Raw genomic sequence first — 20,799 nt, 5'->3', positions numbered from 1 at the left:
GTCGCCTTAGTGAAAAGATCAGTCAGAGAATGATTACAGTTACATTACGATGGATAACGAGATCTTCATTTTGTTTCCCTTTTGACAATTCAGTAGCCTAAATCAAACCTGTATGTGAAATGATGTGACGATATTGTTAATTTCATTTATAAGAAATGCAATATAAAAGTATTGAACAGAAGAAGAAACGTTGTGTTGCTGTTGTTCTTTTTTTTGTTTTAACTTAAGTTTATCAGCTAAAAATGACAAACAATTATTGTTTGTCATGTATCATTTGTATTTTTTTTTGTATTTTTTTTTTACCGTTTTCATTTTTTGCATAGCCTACGTGTGTGTACGTGTGTTCCAGCCTCACTATATGGCGCTGGTGTGTTCCTATAAAAAACTTATAGGAAGTAATCGCCATAATTGTTACTGAACATGTGACGTGTAGTTTAACTTAGAAAGCCTAACGAGGCAGATGCTGTCCCTTTTAAAGAAGCCCTCTTTCAGGCTACTCTTTTTGGTGAGCTCATGATAATAATGATAATGAGGAAAATAATAACACCAACCGGTCATTACATTAAGAGACATTTTTTTTATGAAAAAGTTATGATAAAAATTGGCTATTACCGCCTTTGAAGTTGTGCGTCTCCCCAGAACACTGTTGTGCGGACTCCCTGGTTGTAGTGACGTTATGGCGACCTCTCGCGGCTCCTCTTTTAAACTGCAGCTCGGTGGTTCATTAAAGAGCGCGCTGTTTCTGTGTCCGCAGTTGAAGTGAGGATGCAGCAGTGTAAGACTGGATTTCTGAAGGCGGAGAACTGAATGACTCAGAGTTTGGACGAAAATATCACCAAGAAGCGGAGCAAAGAACATCGTAATTTAAGAAGGTAAAACTGCAATTTCTTTTTCGCATTAAATCAATTTTGGTGAGTTTTCACCGAGCTTCTAAACAGGATTTCATCAAGGGATTTGCCTTGATGTTGTCCATTTTTGGGAAAAAATGAGGGGGAAAAATACCGTTATCTCTCTAGGGCAGTTAATTTGTTCGCCTGCATTGCATTTCCAAAGACAACACAAGATATCACAGAACATAACCAAGACGATGGTTTATTATTTACGCATTTTAACATTTCAGAAAAATACCCAAATCCTCTTCTTGTGTGATATTTAGTCCTTTATGGTTTATTAGCCTAAAAACTATTTGTTTTGTGTTATTACTTTCAGGCAAAGGTTGGTCCATCAGTCCCAATATAGAAAGTCACTACTTGTGTTTGCACAGCAAGAGCACTGATGATAATCCTGGATTTCCTCTAATCTGCCAGCTCCTCTCCGCACAGCTCCTCAGCCACCAACACTGCATTGATTTCCAAACAATAAACCCTCTCTGTCAAACCAGGTGAGAATGAAAGCTTCGCATTATCACGTTTGGGCAATTCATTTAAGGGCATCTACTGTCCCCATGTGTACTCTGCGTTATACAAGTCGTGTGTTTCACAAAAGGTATCATCTTAATTAGTTTACAGGCTTAATGGCACGAGGCATGTTTTTCCTCTCCAGCACGTGTTGAGACATTCTTATGTGGACAGCTTTGACATATGACTCTGTGACAAGGTTCACCACATAGTAATTTCATCAGTGTGTGATCAACACAGAGATATTTCCAAAAAATCCAAAAAGAATGTTTAACACGTTTCCTCCATAGTTACAACAGTGTGATATTACTCACTAGATAATAAAGTTTCACTCTTGGCTGATAGCCCTTCACTTGGATATTTTGTCACTGCCAAAGTTCTGAAACCACCACCTCCATTTATTCTCTTCAGTCCTTGAAAAGTCAATAGCATCCTTTGGCTCAGCTGCCCCCTCTTCATCACAGAAAGAACAGCAAATCCCCTCAGCGCATCAAACCGGCGTGCAGGGGCGGACTGCTGAATCAACAGCAAACCGGTCCAACGATCCCCCGCACCCTCCGCAGTGTTTTTAAAAATGCTCTGCACTGCTGTCTCACATCTCCTTGGGAATACATTTCCAATTTCAAGGCCATGATCAAGAGGCATCGACCCACACACATCAAGAAATCCAGTTAAAATGCTATATTTTTCTGCCTGTTACTACATTCTTTGTCCATTAGTAGCTCACTTGGGTCTTTTTGTGTGTGCTGAGTGAGTGGGTGGGCTGTCTCTTTTCACTCCTCTACCAATGTGTGGGTCCTCTTCTTTCCCCTCCTCCTCCTCCTATGATGGCTCAGATCCTCTCATAATGAGTTCTCTGTGGACTTGTAGTGCAGAGCTGTGGGGAAAGTTCTGCAGTGCTTTTCTCTTCCTCTCTTTACACGCACTCGTACCTTTTGCCACCTCTCATAAATTACGTATTTCTGCTCCCTCATCGATTTGTGTGTTGTCGAGGGGAGCACAGTCAGCTTCATCTTAGCTCCTGAGTGAGTGAATAAGTGCCAGCATACTAAAGCTTTTTATTATTGTACCACAGGGCATCAGCCACGTTCACCAGCTGCCAGCATGATGAAGGACTGCCTGCAGTTCCTTATTGAACCGGCCAAAAAGCTCAAGATCCGGCTCAAGGTATAATTAACCCTTCTGCAAGTGCTACTTTTTTACAACTTGTTCCAAAATGTACCTCAGATCCTGGTTTTGTTCCTCTTTGATAATCCTATTCTGTTCTGTTCTGTAAGGAGTCTCGGAAGCGAGTGAAACTTGAGAAAAAGGAGCCGCTGGTGGAGAGTCAGGTTTTTATTATGGAATTGGCTCGAGAACTCAACAAAATTTGCCAGGTAAACACCCCTTTCTCCATTTCTACATGCTGCTGACAAACGTGCATCTATGAGGTCGGAATGTATACGTCGGGGCCTGTTGTCGAAAAGTTTGATAAATAAAAAAAGTACTGGATAATAAACAAAACTCTCCGCTGACTGTGCATCAACCGCAGTGAATAATGGATGAGGAGGACGACAACAAAAAGGACAATCAGTCTCCATGGAGATAAGCTCTCTGCACACTGTCTTTTAGGGCATTCCTCTTTTTGTTTGCTTCTAGTTTGACTGCTCAGGGCAAAGTATGGGTTGTATTGCTGGAGGAATAATGGTACAATTATATCTTACAATTGGATCTCTTGAAATAATGTCAATAGATACGGGTTCTTCTTTATTGGATATGCCTCCAGTTCTACATGGGCCACAGAGCTTCATGCTGTATTTTTTAGGAGGATTAAATACAAAGTAGCTCGTCAGAACACAACAAGAGAGTTACTTTTTGTATATGAATGTGAAAGAGATATCCAGTTAAAATCACATCTTTAAATAAGTGATAACACTGCACTGAATCATACGTTAGAGTCATCTTAACAAGGAAGGAATCACTCTGACCCTTAAAGGAAGCAGACTTGAACACATCTACAAGAACAAGCTGTGTTTTTTGATTTTTGTTAAGATAGGAAAAGTTAGGAAAGATCCAGTTTATTTTTGTGTTTTTGTGTCAAGTGTTTTATGAAGAATAACAAAGAATATGGAAATCAGTGTTTACTGAGATTTTGGGGTGACTGGTGTCGTGGAAAATTCTCCTTTTACGAGGTGGAGAGTTGCTAATTCTCAAAAGAAGAACTTCACGGTGGCGCTTGAATCAGATCTCTTTTAATACGTGCAGCACGGAGGAGAGGCCAGAGCGTCTGCTCCCGAACCCTTACATTACAAATCCTTATATGCAGTACAGAGAGATGGAGGGAGGTGACCTTACACTTAACAAATGGTGATCTTTACATTACAATAGTTATTTGAAGTTTCCTGTATCCTGTCCTCTGGAGACAGTGACTCTGTGATAATCAAATTACATTTACATTTTGTATGGTGTTGTCTGAGAAAGAGGATGCCCTCCTGTGGCTTTCTTTCACCTTCATTCTTCAGAACATTTGCTGTCTCCTGGAAGTCTAGTTAATTTCTCACATTCCTCCCTTTTTGACACAAAGTGTCAAAACAACATTTATAGAAATTATCATACAAGGTCATTATAACAGACTGTTCATTACAGTGAAAAGATGAATGAAAAAACAAATAAAGAGATAAAAAATAAAACAAAAACAAAACAAAATAATAACAAAATAGGCACTTATGTTGTTGAAACAGTTCTCTGTGGCAAGTTTTTTGATCATGCCCTTGTTGGATGTTCCGATCCTGTGTTGAATCTTGTGTCTTCATCTGTTGTTGCACACAGTCCATGTTTACCCTTCTGTAAGAGATGGGGTGTCTAAGTATCAGTATAGTGAATCAGTTGATGATAGGTAATCGTCCCACGGCGTCCTCTCTCAGCACTCCGTAGGTTAGATCGTCGTTCTTCCGTCGGTGCCATGGCTCGAAAAAGGGTTGCAGTGATGTATGGATCTTGGTATCCCTCTCAGCTATCCGATCGTCAGTGGATGTTGTCATCATCTCCAGGTGTCCCTCTCAGTTATCTGGACAGCAGTTGTTGTTGTCAGCAGCTCCAGATCTGGTTCTTGTCCACCGTGGTTAAAACGTCCATGCTTCCTTCTCAGGTCCTTTCCATCTCCAGGCTGGATGTTGTGGAGTCTCACCAATGTAGTCCCCAGAATGGCCGCTTTCACCTTAGGGAAGACAACTTAAAAAGCATGGTTATCCACCCCTTTGACACACAGAGATGTCTTTGAGGGGTAGAAACATATTTTTTACAGGAAAAAACATTTGTAGAGTGGGGGAGACAGGTGAAAGAGCAGCAGTCCCAGGAGCTTCAAATCCCAGTGACTCTGGGTCATTAGCACCTGTATGAGCTGACATTTACATACTGATGAAATGCATATTTAAAGTCAGTATGTACTGTGAAATCCTTCCCAATAGTACAGCTGCCTGAGCAGACAGGTTAGCAGTGTTAGTACAAACAAATCAAAGTTAATGAAAGGAGTGTCAAAGAGTGCATCTCTTGGTTTTGACACAGACAGGGGTGTGGTTCTCCATCTTGAGCTGTAAAGAGTAAGGTTAAGACTGTTCTTCATTTTAAAATCACATGAGTGCACAAAAAGATTTAAAAAAGTTGGTAGTGTCTGGTAGTCGTAGACAGAGAGAACTCGATAAAGCTTGTGTCAAGTCAGTTGAAGCTTTATCTGCGTCAAGAGTTCAAGTCAAAAAAGTCAGTCATGGCCAAATATCTACCCCCATGTGTGGGGGTAGGGAGATCTCCACCCTTTTATAAAATCCATGGACAAACAATAGCCTGTTGAAACCAATTAGGCAACCGTTTGTTTGTTTTTCAGTTTTATTAATCATCCAAGATTGTGGAGGTAAATCAGGACCAAATTTATGAAACTCCGGAGTAAAATAATGCATTTTTAAAAAACTAAAAATAGTTTGCAAACTTGTCCTGCAAAATTTCGGACCGTTTTCTGCCAGAAAACAAAAATGGACAAACAACAAACACTGTCTCAGCTTGACAATGCCTCTGCATAGGGAAACATATACACAGACATTGTCAACATACTGAACAAGTGTATTAATACACAATGGTTGATAAAAACTAATTTCTCAGCTCTATTTCAATCCAGAGTGAAAAATTGGAGAAAAACACCCTATGGCGTCTACATCCAAGAATAAAATGCACCATTGATTGTGAAAGCAACCCAGAACTGTGAGTCAAGATGAAAAGAAATGCTAGAATTTGCATTTGTTAAAACAAACTAAAAAACCCAAGCTGATTAACATTAGGTGTTACAGACATCTGCCGGATGCTGACCACCTTCATTTACATCCCTTAAGTACTTTAATGAATTCCAACCCCAATTTGGTTTTTTCTTCAGGCACGATGGGGGAGGTATGGTGAGATTTAGAAAAGTTCAACAATAGCACCTTAATTTATAAAACAATGATTTCAAAACAGTCTCAGGACTAAATGGATATCTTTATCTCGTCTAAAATTAAATTTTGACTGGAAAACAATATAATATGCTATTATATTTCTAAAATTCAAGATTTGTTTAAAATTTTAATTATCATTACAGTGTTAGTTGCAATGTTTACTCTTTTTCAGTCGAATCAGTGTTTCTCTGTGTGTGTAGGTGTGTGTGTGTGTGTGTGTGTCTCTGTATGTGCTGCTCACTACTCTGACCTTCCTCCACTGTCTCCTCTGGCTGTGTCAAGAGGAATCCTACAACAGACACTTTCAGGTGGTACATGTGGCCAGGATTCTTCTGGATCTTGTATTAAACTCAGGATTCCCATCTCCTTCCCTCTTGTAGCATTGTTCTTGGAGTCAGTGCTGTTGCACTTTCAGTTCGATATGGACCCAGTCTTCTTCTCCTTCTGCTCTTTGGTGGCAATCTCTGTCCAGGACTCTGTGGCCCATCAATCTCCAGTCTTTTTCAGGTGTTTCCTCTGCAACCTCCTTTATGTTGTTCGGTTGACATGGCCTGTGTAAAAATTCTTTCTTGGAGAAACAGAGTTACTTGCTTAAGGAGACAGAAAGAAGGCTTTTAAATCCGGTTATGTTGGTCGGCCCCCCTTCTTTCTAAGAGTTCGTCTGGTGTGCTTGACCTCCTGTGGAGGAGGTGTTGCTGCAGAGTTGGAGGTGTGGAGACAGAGGAGGAAGTCACATCTTAAAATCTAACCCTACATTTCTACTTGTCCTTCATTTCTTACTTAAAACCTCATTTCTTTTTCCTTTCAATCTCTACTAATTTTGCTTAATTTCTTTTAATAGAGGACATCTCATGTGTGAAAAATTGCTAAAGTTGAACATCTTTAAATCACATAATCCCCATTTGTCTGCTCTTAATTCAGCAGAGCGTCAGAAAAAGAAAAAATCAGATATAAATGTTTATTTTTCCCCGTTTTGTTTTCTCATGTTTTCAGTGACTCACTGGGACAGATGTGCTTAAACGTTCAATGGGCTTATCACTCACACAACTTCACAATCACACTGATCTTCCCATACAGTGTATGGTTGGATCTTATCAAACATACACTAAAACTTTTTGCAACTTAATTCAGCCAGGTGGTTTGTATGACACATAAGTTCCGAGCAACGCACCTCAATAGCATACAATCTGCATGCCAGACACTGAATGTCGCAAACAAAGTTTTTATTTTTGATTATCACTCATACGCCCATTTTATTGTATTGGGGCCATGTATATCTATAATAATCGTTGTTTCGCATGTTTTATTCTTTAAGTGCAGACAGCCTCGTGCTGTTCGTTAGATATTTTAGTTTCATTTTTCGTTTTTTCTTTTTCTTAGTTTTTCTCGTTTAAGACACTCTAAACATTTAAGACACTCTAAACATATAAAACGCACAACACATCAACAAAACACACTACACATCAACCTCCATCACCGCGCAGGGTATGGGAATTACCAAAACATAAACCTCCAAGACCGGTATTACATGGGCATGGCGTCCATAAAACACTATATGGACCCGAAAAGCATAACTGAAACCACCCCAAAGGACTTAAATTACGTTTCAGCTACCTAGGCTTTTACAAATTGAGCAAATGATTCAAACGCCGTACTCACTTAGATAGAGCGTCCGCTGTCTGCACCCTGTATCTGACGTCAGGTGGGATCCAAAAAAATCTCCGTTTGTCGGAGCGGAATTTTCCCGGCCGGCAGCTTCCTTCAGTTCAGTCTCAGGGAACAATCAGCGGAACGTCTATCCCATCCTCGTCGCCATAATGTCGTGGAAAATTCTCCTTTTACGAGGTGGAGAGTTGCTAATTCTCAAAAGAAGAACTTCACGGTGGCGCTTGAATCAGATCTCTTTTAATACGTGCAGCACGGAGGAGAGGCCAGAGCGTCTGCTCCCGAACCCTTACATTACAAATCCTTATATGCAGTACAGAGAGATGGAGGGAGGTGACCTTACACTTAACAAATGGTGATCTTTACATTACAATAGTTATTTGAAGTTTCCTGTATCCTGTCCTCTGGAGACAGTGACTCTGTGATAATCAAATTACATTTACATTTTGTATGGTGTTGTCTGAGAAAGAGGATGCCCTCCTGTGGCTTTCTTTCACCTTCATTCTTCAGAACATTTGCTGTCTCCTGGAAGTCTAGTTAATTTCTCACACTGGTCAAAGAGAAGGGAGAATTGATGCTTATTTACTTTCTTTCTAACCCTTGTCAAGATGTTTCTTTTATAAATATTATTTGCAAATTAGCTTCCTTCTCTGGTTTCTGATTAATATTATTGAAGGTTTATTTGAATAGGGACAGAAACAAAAACATATATAAGCTTGAACAGTCGGATGCATGCATCATAGTGTTTTTAGCCGAAGCTAAAGCTAATACACAACACTTGTCCCTATCACCTCGTAATAATGTGTATGAAGCTTGTTGGCGGGTGTTGAGGAAAGGAAATAAGGAAATATTCTAATCAATCAATCAATCAGTGCATTTCACTTACATGATCCTTTTTCTCTGCTCTAGAGGTCAAACATCCTCGGCCACATCTGGACCGGAGAGGACATTTGGCCGGCCAGTGTGTGTCGTGATTTCATCGTGGAGTGGTCGGGTGTGTTGGAGAAGAGAGCGCAGGTACATGTGATTCACCGTTGGTACTATTTTTACACTAATAACCTGGTTTTAGAGATACTTTCTTATGTGTTGCTTTATTTTAATGTCGGGAAGGATTTTAGAAGCAGTAGGTTTTCAAGTGCTATATTACAGAAGCCCTGTGACCACGAGTCGAGTTCAGCTGTTTTCATCAGACCTCAACTTATTTATCTTATTGACTTTGGGATAACGGCGCTGTTTTATTCCCTATTAACCATTTCATTTCTCAACATCCTAACAAAACAGCTGATATTATGTTGTAGTCAGGGGTAAATCAGCGTTGTTATCTGGAGATAACAAGAGAAACAACTTAAGACCTCAAGGAAACAACTGAAGTAATCGTTTATCTCTGGAATTACAGAGTCAAATATAAGCAGTGGTTGTAGGTCAGTTTATAGCATCTGTGCATCATATCATTAAATTAAGAGTATTCTATGCAGATCTCCAATTTAACAGGTACGTAAATAAAATAGACTAAAATGCAATATGGGATAGTTCTAATTTACATGTATTGATTGCAAAAGACTCAGGTACATATATGAAAATGACAAACATTATGACAGCATCATTAAAACATCATTAAAAAAACTAAGTAACTTCCTCACGTTTGACCTCATCAAATATCTGCAGACTGTAGTTCCACTGCAAGGTTGACTAATTGTGCCAGCTCTGTTTGTGTTTCTTGTTCAGCCGAGGATCATGCAGTCCGACTACCACAATGAGAGGCCAGAGAAGAAAGACTGGAAGGTACAACTCCTCTGCATCCTGGAGTCTGGGGGCGAGTGTGACATGGGGCCCCACAAAAGAGGCATCATGGACTGGGCACGGGAGATTAAAAGCAGACCTCAGGTGACTGTGGAGTGGTTCCTTTTCTGTGATTAAAGTCTCACCCAGTTTCCTCCTCACGTCTCATAAACAAGATTTAACCTGTCCATGCCCATCATGCTCATAAGAATGTGCTGGAGCTATGAGCCCACTGTAAACATTTCATTGTGTAACTGTTTCACTGGTACTTTTCCAGCCCACCGTCTGGCCAGGCGAGCCGGTGCTCATGATGCTAGACGACCTGGAGTTCCAGTGGAAGAGGGGTCGTCTGCCTAACCTGCTCCCTGCGATGGAGCTCATCATGCTGGCTGTGCTGAATGCTGACAGCTCTTTTAAGGTCCGTCTGTCACACAGCTTGTGTTGAATATACGTCGTGTTACATGACAAAAAAACACAACAGTAATGATAGGTTAAACGGTCTACTAGTTATATTTAATCAGGACGGCTCGAAAACAAGACACATTTACATGATGCTATCAGTTCCACAGAGTAAGGTGTGAGCATTACTTATGATTATGAAACCCAGTCAGACTAATCTCTTTATCACATTGTAAACCTCACCTTGGCCTGCTTTGTCTGTGTGTGTGTGTGTGTGTGTGTGTGTGTGTGTGTGTGTGTGTGTGTGTGTTTAGGAGGATGTGACAAAGCAATGGCTGGTGAAGAAGCAGAGGAGCCAGAAGATTGGTGCGTGTTTTTGAATTCTCATTTTTTGACACACACAGCCCAGCTCTTACCCCCTTGACGCCTATTGTCGCGAATTTGCATCAAACCACTTCCGCTCCAAATGCAGCCAAAATAGCGTCCGTATTCATCCACTGCCGGTTGATGCACTTTCAATACATACCTAGGACAATTTTGCAAGCATTAGTCTGTCATAGGACCAGTCGGAGATAGAACAACATCCGTTTGATGTGCTATTTATGTGCTATTTTTATATAATGTCTATTTATGTGCTATTTTTATATAATGTCTATTTATGTGCTATTTTCTCAACTTAATTTAGCATCTACTTTAAAGCAGAAACACATGTCAAAAAAATGTTTTGACACTTGGAAACAAATTCAGGCGTCAAGGGGTTAACATCATGACATTAAACAGGCGTCTGTCAGCATTCAGCAGCCTGAGTGGTCGTCGCTAACGTGTAAATTGCTATTGATTAACACAGCACATGTGCACACAGAAGCACTATTGACTTAATCAAACTCTTAAGCAGGAGTGAAACTTGACAAGTCATTTCCGTTAGAAGTAATCAGGGCCCAGTGTTTGATTGACGGTGCAGAAATGCAGGTTTAGACAGCAGCTTGTTATTTAGAAGAAGGGTGATCACTGTTCTCACTTTCTTTTCAGATGCTGTCCGCTACATTCCCCACAGTGGTGAGTTCAAATCCTGGCTCCTGTTGAGAAATCTTTTTTATTGTTAATAAATAGCTCTAGACTGATATGATTCCAATGCCATTAAAATGTTTGTCATCTTCCCTGCTAATGGTAATATTAAAAAAACACGTCGCTGCTTTTTATTTCCTCACTTTCTTTGACTCACTTTCTGTACGTGCTCCACTCGTAACACCAGCTAGTGGCTGATGTATAGATAAGATAAGAGCTTTTATAAACCTACAGGTCTGTGGGTTTCTCTGACATGAAATAATGTTTTAAATATAGCTTGTTTTAAGAACCCTTCTTTTGTCTCTACAGTGTGGAATTGGATTTGCGATGCTGCAGGTATGACAACCATCTCCTGTCTAATCATCTCTATTCCTCTTTCAAGTCTTTTCTCATTATTTACAGTTTCTAATCCTTCCCTTGTGAACTGTACCTCCACAGAGGAAGTCACCCTGGATTCAGACACAGCCAACCCTGACCTACTCATCTCTGACGATGGAAAGCGCATGAGGTGCGGCCTGGAGCGCCAGAACGTCCCGCGTTGCCAGCAACGCTTCGACGGCTGGTGGTGTGCCGTGGGCCAGGAAGGCTACGCGAGCGGACGCCACTACTGGGAGGTGGATGTTGGTGAGCGGGACTGGCGGCTTGGTATGGTCAAGGCCTCGGCCGTGAGGAACGGCTTCTGCTCTCTCAACACAGATTCAGGCTATCTGACCCTTCGTCTGGAGAGGGGAATGGATCTAAAAGCTCTGACTGTGCCCTCCACCTCTCTGTCTCAGAGCCTGGTGCCAAGGAAGGTTGGGGTGTACCTTGACTATGAGCAAGGTCAGCTGTCTTTCTACGATGTTGAGAAGCGCTCCCACCTGTACACCTACAACGAGAAGTTCACAGAGGAACTGTACCCACTGTTTGGGACTGTGGAGGTGGTCAAAGAGATGGTGATAAGGCCTGCAGATGTTAGACAACCATGCCTCTGCCCTGGGCCCTGCCTTTGGAACTGACCTGCTTAAAATACACCAGTCAATTCTCAGTTCAGACCCCAAGTAAGCCTCAAAGTCTGGGCTTTTATTCTGGTCTATTACTTAATACAAAAATACATGCACTGTTTGTGGACTCAAAGTCAGGACCCTTTCTGCGGGGGACCCTGTGAGAGCAGAAAAGGAAGTCCCCATCATTCTGCATTACACTTTCTGTTCCTCTGCCTTCATGTAGATCAAGGAGTGTCGGCTAAAAACCACGGATGCATACCGATAACTCCACGTGGTAGGTATTGACTGATAAAGGCCTATGGTGGCCCTGATTGAACATTCCTGCCATGATGACGCGTTGATTAGAGGAGGCTTTACTTATGCTCAACAGAGGACGTCTGTTGACGGGTCAGATGATCTTATGATATTCAACAGACTTTGGATGCAGCTTGTGGCCGAATGCACCTTAAAAAAAAAAACGTTATGTTGAAATGAAAATGGCATGTTTTTACACCTGCGTTGAGAGATGTTTTCCCTTTTTGCAGTGCATGTGTACATCTTGATAAGCATTGTATATTACGTTTGTGTCCTATTGTGCTGTTACTTTAAGAGTAGGCATAGTATATTTCAACTTATAAAGAGACATTAATGCCTCCACAAGTTGTAGGAAAACGTGCATACTTGGTATTGGCTTCACTCATGTGAGTTGGAAAACATTGGAACATGAGATAGAATAACCCAGAATATCAAAAACTGGGTTTAGAGACCAACAATGCTGTTGGTGTTACATAACATGCTTTTTTTTTTTAATTGAGTAGTTTGAAAAAGGTTGCTTGTTTTATATGCCACAAAGGCGATATTTGGATCAGTGCATAAGAGACGAAAGCATGAAGGCACTATAAAAGTGCGATCTTCTCGCTGGAGCGTCAGTGCAAAGAGACAGTGCAGCTGCTGAGGGCTTGTTATTGCACACAGACAGAGCTGACGCATGTGAAGATTTAAGTCTTACTGTTTGCTACTTTGTCTCAAGCTTCCTGCAAACACGTGTCAGGCATGAGCTGCAGCTGTTTTGTTTTTTTTATTCATGTGTGCAATTAAAATGTTTCTTCAGTGGTCACAGACACGGATTTAAAGGAATACAAACTTATTCTTTTCAATCTTTATTAAGTGCAATAGAATTGGCATACCAAAAAAAAAAAAGAGAAAGTCATTGATACATTTTGATCAAAAGAACAAGAATACTGAAATGAGTGTGTTTTTGGTGTGAAGTTCATCCGTTCTTCTTCATCAGACGTTTCTGATGAAAATACCCACTCAAAACGTGTCCTCCAACAACATGACGAGCCACAATACAGTAGAAAATTGCATGGAAGCAAATACAATCTGTCGGTCTTTGTATGCTGTTTCTAGAAAATATCAAGATCTCACTGGTGAATGGTGATCCACCTACCCAGAATGCAATGTTGTGGCACAGCGAGCAAACACATCTACCAAAAGCAGTGTGTTTCTTTTTGTGTGTAATATCACTTGTGACTTATAAACACGTCACATCTAGCAGAGCTTTGATCATGGGTCTGTATTAACTCTTTCTTGTCTTAATAAAATCTGTCTTTATTTGGCATTAGATGTAATGTCAGTCTGCTAGAGTAAAAACCTTGGAAAGTATTAAATATGCTTGAATTTTTTTTTAATATAATACAAAACTATGAACAAATCTCCCAAATACACTGCTTCTATAATCTTGATCACTCAGGATAAAAACACTTGGTTGAAGATGATGAACATCCAAAGACATGTCAAGCCAATCACTCCTACGTGTCACACACACACACTCGCACATACACACACGTACACGCAAACACACACACACAGATTACAGACAGGTGGAGGATTGGAAACAAAGAAAGGTCACTTTGGATTACTGAAGCACAGTCAGATTACTGGTGTGTGTCGGCCTGATTTAAAACCCAGAGAGTGTTTCCAACTCTCGGCCTACAGAGGGACTGAAGTCTTCTACAAAGGGACATGCTGAGTGGAAACAAACAGGAGTGAAATACAACACAAGCAACAGTGAAAATCAGTGTAAATATTGAAATAAACCTCATGTATTGAGCCACATTTTGTAACAGACAGGACAAATGTCTAAAAAATGAGATCTTTTTTTGGTTGCAGAATCTCACGTATATATTAAAACATGCAATGATCACATGATGAGCAGTCTTTTTAAAAGAGAATTTCTGATATGTTTCCATGTCATGTTGGACCTTTGGGGATTGATTTTAGTGCAGTGGGATCTAAATTTTAAGACTCATAGAACATCTTCTTTGTGACGGTGGCTCCTCCTGTGACACTCCTCTGAACCACTTCCTTAGTAACTTGACGGGTCACCATGCCGCTCGTCTCTGTGCGCTGTGTGGTCATCATCATCCCATCTGTTGGACAAATGCAGTTGGTATTAATACATAAATATATTCTTATGATTTTAAGAAAAAATGAAGTGTTGCTTCAACCAGTACCTGAGAAAAAGGAGTCCAGCATGACGTCATTGGTTTGCAGTGGCATTTGGGAAATGTCTTTCATTTGCATCGACTGCATGTACTGAGACATTCCTCCTGTAGTAAGAAGGGGAGAGACAAACATGGCTGTTAGTGTATGTGTAAAAGGATGGGGAAATGATTATCCTGCTGAACAGGAAACTTGATACATATGAAATCTTAAGTTGGCGGCTGTGGCTCAGTTGGTAGAGTCGTCGTCTATAGAAATCGGAAGGTTGAGGGTTCGATCCCCAGCTCCTATGAGCAACAGGTCAGATGTGTCCTTGGGCAAAACACTTAAACCCAAATTGCTCCCTCTGCTGCATCAGGCAGCACATGAATGTGTGTGAATGGAATTAATTACCCGATGGCTATATACCAGCCATCTGTGTGAATGTGTGTGAATGGGTAGGTGTGACCTGCGGTGTAAAAGCACTCTGAGTAGTCAGAGGACTAGAAAAGCGCTATACAAGCTCAAGTCCATTTACCAAGTAAACAGTTCAATGTGAACAATATTTATGGCTTTTTAAATGATCACATTGGGAGGTGACCACCAAAAGAATGTCGTAACGTTTTGGCAGATATCTCTACACAGAGGATCATTTTCTGACAGGAATGTGTCTCGACCAAATACAAACTAACATAACATAACATGTGCTACACTGATACGTTAAGAAAACTTGGAGCAGCCTTTTGCAAAAAAAAAAAAGTCTTAATGGTCGGTTTTAACATAAGGGAAATAGCCAAAAGGAGTTCAGGGTTTTTGAGGTGGCCAACAGATATCAAGGTGGGCCCATTCTCCCCCTGGACACGCCCCTGCTCTCAGACAAATCTTTACTTTTAATATCTAGTGTTGACAGTCATGATCACTAGAGGATGTCTCACTGATCTGTGGTACAAGACAAGCTTTAAACATGAAGCCTGATCTTTCAGATGTAAAACTGATTTTTCTCTCTGTTTTACTTATGATCTATGAATGTATGAAAAAGTGTTAAATGGTTCAAATGTTCACCAGTATCATTTTTGTGAGTAATTATTTTATGCGAAATCCGTTAAATAATGTTTTGGCAGGTGAAAAAAATGGATGCTCATTTCTCTGAGTGTTTCATTTGAAAATGTTTGACCATAAAAAAAAGCAAATGCTGTCCCTCATATTAGGAATATGTGGCAGATACAGTATGCGCTTCCAGTAAACTCCTTGTGGCCAGAATGAGTGAATTATAACAGTGCTTTTAACTGATTAAGCTTCTCTAACATTTTTCACAAAAAATGAAACTAACAACTTCATTTTTTATATTCGGCAACACTTCTTTACTCTCTGCTTTTTTTTCTTGCTGGACTTTTCTTTCATCAGTAGCAGCTAATGTTCAGAAGTTTAGATTATCATTCATATCCAGAGTGATGTCAGAAGGATTCATCTTACCGGCATCCTGGGACTCAATGGTGATGATTCCTTCCCTCTCAGGACCAAAGCCCTGTGTGGTACGAGCCTGGACTTTAAACTTGTAAGGAACGTTCTCAGTCAGGTTTGGGACGGTCAGACTGGTCTCAGCACTGTCTCCATTCACCTGGAAGGAGCGAACATCTCCTGGAAGATGCAAAACACAGAGGTCAGACATGAATGTCCTTCACAACACAGGCAGGATTGATATCTTTACATTTACATCTTTCCGTCTCACCTCCACCGTGCAGCTGTTCACATGTGACTACATATCCCAGGATGTCTCCGTTGGGTTTACGAGGCTTCTCCCAGCTGAGCTGCAGTGAATCAGGACTCAGAGCAGTGAAGACAAGGGGGCCCGGGGCACTGGGGGTGCTCAGAGTAAACGGCGAGCCTGCAGTGAAATATGACAAACACTGAATAAGAAGAGAAACAGCATACATCCGGCAGATGGTCATTGTGTCTGTGAGTTCATGAAAGAAGTTGTGATAGCAAAATCAGTAGAGTCAGTACCTGGCATGGGGCTCAGGGGACTCTTGGGGTCGACAGCGGACTCGATGGTGATGACTCCCTCTCTTTCTGGACCCCAGCCCTCCTGGCTCTGAGCCTTTACCTTAAACAGGTAGGAGTGATTTGGCAGCAGATCCTGAATGATCACTGAATTCTCTGCCGGGTTTGTCACATCAACACGCCTCACTTCACCTACAAGAGACGACACAGGTCGTTCAGCACCAGCAATTCTTACATCACAATGAAGGAATTGGATTAAAATTACGTATATTAAGTAATTTCAGTGAAGGATGTGGAATGCAGGAAACAGTTTAGAGGTTGTTTACCTCCGTTGAGCTGCTGGTAGAAAACACAGTAGCCCAGGATGTCCTTCTCGCAGTGAGGCTCCTGCCAGCTGACCTTAAGGGCAGTGGGACTCAGAGCAGAGAACACCAGTCTGCTCGGGGTGTCTGGAACGCCTGGAGAAAGTCGTGCATCTGATGGATGAGACAGTGAGAAAAGATTAAAAGAACTGATGGATATGATCATTATGAACGATCTTCTTTGTTGAGACTTGGAGTTTAATGAAAAGGACACACAGTACATGTATACATTGACCAGTTTGAAGGTTATTTAATACTAACCCTTGGACTTTTCTCACAGATTTTTGGGTCTAAATGACAAATAGGTACAAAAACCTTTTTTTTTATTACACTCTGTCAATTTTAGACCGTTTGAGCTCTTTAATGCCTTTTTATTTTTTACTAACATGCTCAGGCTGTTTTTCTAAGGGAGGCAACGGGATCCCTGCAGAGACCTTTATAATGAATAAGAACGAGTTTTTCTTTGAACCAGAAACAGCCGCTTCATCCCCTCATCAGTCTGATGACAAAACATTATTTAAATGTTGTTAAGGATCTGTCACTGCCTTCATCTGTTCGCTTCTCATTATTTTGTGTGACAATAATGATTCAGTTGAGGCTTCTACCGAACGAATAACTACTGAAATTTAACACAAAATCAACACAACATTACAAAGAAAGAAACAGATCGAGGCGGTAACAGAAAAGCCAATAATCTGCTCGCATCATAAAAAGTGATGAAACTATTCAGTCTGTTTCAGAGCCGCCGCTGTTTAAGACTCTATTAAAAACAGGCCCAGGTTTAGAAAACACAGATCACACATTCTATACAGACCATTGCAATACGTATGATCATTTTCTAACAAATTATATATTTTTTAAAGATATTTAAAACATGTTTTTTATTATTCCCCTCGACCAAGTCAGACATTCGTTCCCATTGATTTTCTATGAAATCAAACTTGTTTTGAAGTCAAACTTTTTTGAGATGAAAGATTATTCCTAAAATCAGATATTTAAAAGTCCTTCTCTATTACATTATCCTTTATTAATCATGATTGTAATATTGATTTGCAATGAAGTTGTTGTTAGACACTTTAAAAAAGGATACTCATATTTCAGAACTATAAAGGTGCTTTGATTGTTTTTTGGACCACTTCTAAAAAGTCAGGAAACGCATGTAAACAAAGAATCACCCATTTACAAATCGATCATACATGGAGCACAATGTTGTTGTTTTTTTAAGCCCTTAATGAGACTGAACAATATGTAAATGCTCCTTTTAACCAAAGTGCATATTTCTCAGTATCTCCACAAACGTGTTCCACATCACTCCTGTTCGTTTGATCCTCAGTTAACACATTTAACCTAACTCTCTGATCTCAGAGGTATTTTAAAGAAGGTATGACATGCTCTGAAAGTGGTTGGCATAAATGAAGGATGAGTTATCCTTGGTGGCTTAAACACATAAAACAACCGCTGAGATATTCAAAGAGTAAATTGGAGAAGGAGATCAACTGCAGGATTAAAAATGACAGAAGACGGGTGCAATGTACCTCAAACCCAGCAAACTCATCCATTGCCTTCATGCTTGTATGCTACAGACTTACCCTGGAGCACCCTGTCCAGATTATACAGAGCTTCATTGACATCTGATGATGGAGTCCTGGCCCTCGAACCCTGTGACAGGCTGTAGCTGAACTGGCTCTGAGAGCTGCTCTGCATCCCAGTGTAGCCGAACCCACCTGATGGCGCTTTGAGCAAGGTGGCAGAGAAGGAGTATGAGAGGGAAGAGGTAGAGAAAGCGATGGAAGTAGCGCAGTAAGAGAGACAGGGAGAAGGGGGGGGGGGGCAGGTAGGGAGAAACAGGGATAGTCAGCACAGCTCCTGCAAAGTCAGTGTGGATAAGCCTGCTGCACAGCCAAGAGCCCCAACCCTGCTGTCCAAGCCTTTGGCCTCATGCGCTTTTACAGTTCACCTGCGAGGCCTCGCAAATATTGCACTCCCAACGTAAAGCTTTCTTTAACTGAAAAGACAGAGCTGATTCCTTTTAAATTTACGATGCAAATAATGGGAACCACTCCTTCGATCAGAAACTTACCAGGGCTTGGGAAAGTGCTTGACAGATCTCCCATGACGATAGAGTCCCGGATGTTTTCATCTGTGTAGCCCCTGTTCTCTGAGCGCTTCCTCATGATGACTTCTGATGTGTGAACTCCTCCTCCTCCTCCTCCTCCGATGAGCATTTCCTGCCTACGAGAACCTCCTTCAGGAGAAAGAAAAGATGATAAGGAAACAGTATCTTCACATTGAATAAAACCTTTATTGCCCCAGGGGAATTTGTCTTGCATAAAACTTTTACAAGACTGCACAAATGAATAAAAACACATAAAACACACCAAAGCATCACATGACTAAAAGAGGGATTTCAGTAGCAAGTTAAATAAATCTTAAAAATCCTCTTAAAAATGTTCCCATACAGTCACTGTTGTCTATCTAACCTGGTCCGGTCATGTAGGTGGTACTTGTTTCTGTGGTATAGGTGCCTCCTCCTCCTCTATAGTTTGAGCTCAACGTGCTCATTGGAGAGGATGATGCAGACAAGTTGCGCGTCCCCGATCCGCCTGGGAAAAGGAAGTTTTGTTCCCACTTCCCGTTCGTGTAATCTGTGAAACATCACAAAGTGGGCCAAGATTTATAACAGACAGACCGCAGGAAAGTTGAACAGTTTTTGTAACCACCCAGTGCTACTGACGCCAAGCACCCAAAACCAGGCTCAACCAATCTACAGTATCAAAGAAGCACCACCAGTATCAGATCATTTTCCACTCACAGTTTACAGAAAAAAGCAACAGTTTAGCAGGATTGCATGGCAGGTTGGCCCCATCTACAGGCGAGGACAGTTCGAGCTTGAGGAACTTTTGTAAATTAGAGGGCAATTATGCAGAGGCATAGTTTTATAAAGGCTTTTTTTTTTACGGATTATCAAGAGACTAATTCCCCAGATATTTAAATCATACCGTTTCTTCTTTGTTGACTAATAGCTGCTTCTAAGGAAAAGTCAATAAGATGAATTAACACATCTTTAAAAGCGATTTGAGCATTTAAGACTTGACTTGGTGAATGAAAAATACAAAACTAACTAACAGGAGTCTCCAAAGCCGTTAACCATTTAATACTTTCTACACTGTCTACACTTAAACTGTGTCAGGCACAGACACACACACACACACACACACACACACACACACACACACACACACACACACACACACACACACACACATGTACACAGGTTATTGAGAGACAACATGGGGTGCAAAATACTGCCTATGAAACTTCCACATGCAAACTTTGAGGAGACAAGGATCCAGTCTTATGACCAACAGTGTCTCCTTAGCAACAGCCCCCTTCATAAAGACAAACCCTTAAATATCAGGTGTAACATTATTACCAAAATCAAACTGGTAACTAAGATTGTATAAATGAAACCAAGAATCAATTAATAAAAAATAGATGTAAAGGGATTTCTTTCAAAGGGGTAACCTGGAGACAAAAGACAGGTGACCCCCCCGATATCCTATCCTATGCTTTCTACATCTTATCCCATCTCCCCTATCCAATTTTCATGCCCAGTGCAGTTTAGCAGACGGCTGCTCCGTCATGAGCCCGGGTTTTGCCTGTTAGAGGGAAGTTTTTTTCTCACTTGTCAGATTAAGCTGGGTCCTTGTAATATGGCAATAAGTAAGGTCTTTTACCTGCTCTTTTGTAATGGTAACAGTATAAGAGTAAGTGTCTTGAGATACAGTAAACACTTGTTATGAATTGATGCTCTCCAAATAAAGATTGATTGATTGATCAATAATATTAAAGATTTGTCCTCCGGGAACTATTTGTATTTTATCTAATTGGAATCAATCCAGCCATTTTGAGCAATTTTACTTCCAATCGAGAATGTAAAGATCTCGCTGGCATCTCATTTTTAAGTCAGAGGTATCAATGCAAACCTGAACTCTGGCCAAACTGTTAATGCTTCTCATACAGTCACAGCAAAGTGTTCACAAACTGAAACGTCTAGCTTCTAGCTTAAAAAGAAACATGTGACACTTCTTTTTTGTAGAAGTATGTGGGACTGGATTTAACTTCCCTTGCTACTAGGTGGCGTCAGAGCTAAACTGTTGCTGCTGCTGCTTTGGCATGAAAACAACTAACAGCTCCATTTGTGGAAATCCTGCAACCTGATAAA

The 20,799-nt window shown here is 40.8% G+C and overlaps 2 protein-coding genes across 6 annotated transcripts in view; one reads left to right on the top strand and one right to left on the bottom strand.

Annotated features, from left to right (window-relative positions):
• The first annotated feature begins 598 nt into the window (after positions 1-598).
• Positions 599-12,816, top strand: LOC306842055 (butyrophilin subfamily 1 member A1). The gene is made up of 11 exons (XM_079372080.1): positions 599-872; positions 1,210-1,381; positions 2,473-2,564; positions 2,675-2,773; positions 8,429-8,536; positions 9,245-9,403; positions 9,576-9,716; positions 10,012-10,063; positions 10,727-10,753; positions 11,072-11,098; positions 11,201-12,816. Exons 3-11 carry the CDS (start codon positions 2,502-2,504, stop codon positions 11,758-11,760), a joined length of 1,236 nt encoding a protein of 411 aa, XP_079228206.1. The 5' UTR covers positions 599-872; positions 1,210-1,381; positions 2,473-2,501; the 3' UTR covers positions 11,761-12,816.
• A 55-nt stretch (positions 12,817-12,871) lies between these two features.
• Positions 12,872-20,799, bottom strand: part of itgb4 (integrin, beta 4) — a 29,085-nt gene continuing 21,157 nt past the window's right edge. For 3 of the 5 annotated variants that reach the window (XM_079372077.1, XM_079372076.1, XM_079372075.1), the window contains 9 exons: positions 19,055-19,219; positions 18,655-18,819; positions 18,164-18,307; positions 16,539-16,688; positions 16,216-16,404; positions 15,941-16,096; positions 15,685-15,849; positions 14,244-14,339; positions 12,872-14,159 (listed from right to left, as the gene is read on the bottom strand). In XM_079372077.1, coding sequence (XP_079228203.1) covers positions 14,029-14,159; positions 14,244-14,339; positions 15,685-15,849; positions 15,941-16,096; positions 16,216-16,404; positions 16,539-16,688; positions 18,164-18,307; positions 18,655-18,819; positions 19,055-19,219 — 1,361 coding nt within the window. In that variant the 3' untranslated portion in view covers positions 12,872-14,028. The remainder of the gene's footprint in view (positions 14,160-14,243; positions 14,340-15,684; positions 15,850-15,940; positions 16,097-16,215; positions 16,405-16,538; positions 16,689-18,163; positions 18,308-18,654; positions 18,820-19,054; positions 19,220-20,799) is intronic. The other 2 variants (XM_079372078.1, XM_079372079.1) reach the window with 2 other exon arrangements.

The sequence above is a fragment of the Symphodus melops genome (genome assembly GCF_947650265.1).
Source record: "Symphodus melops genome assembly, chromosome: 21".
In the NCBI taxonomy this organism is placed as follows: Eukaryota; Metazoa; Chordata; class Actinopteri; order Labriformes; family Labridae; genus Symphodus; species Symphodus melops.
This window is presented reverse-complemented; position numbering and strand designations above follow the sequence as displayed.

Coding starts and splice junctions, on each gene's coding strand:
- LOC306842055 (XM_079372080.1), top strand. CDS start 2,502: ATGATGAAGGACTGCCTGCAGTTCCTTATTGAACCGGCCAAAAAGCTC. Junction 2,774..8,428: donor AACTCAACAAAATTTGCCAG/GTAAACACCCCT, acceptor TCTCTGCTCTAG/AGGTCAAACATCCTCGGCCA. Junction 10,064..10,726: donor GCAGAGGAGCCAGAAGATTG/GTGCGTGTTTTT, acceptor CTTTCTTTTCAG/ATGCTGTCCGCTACATTCCC.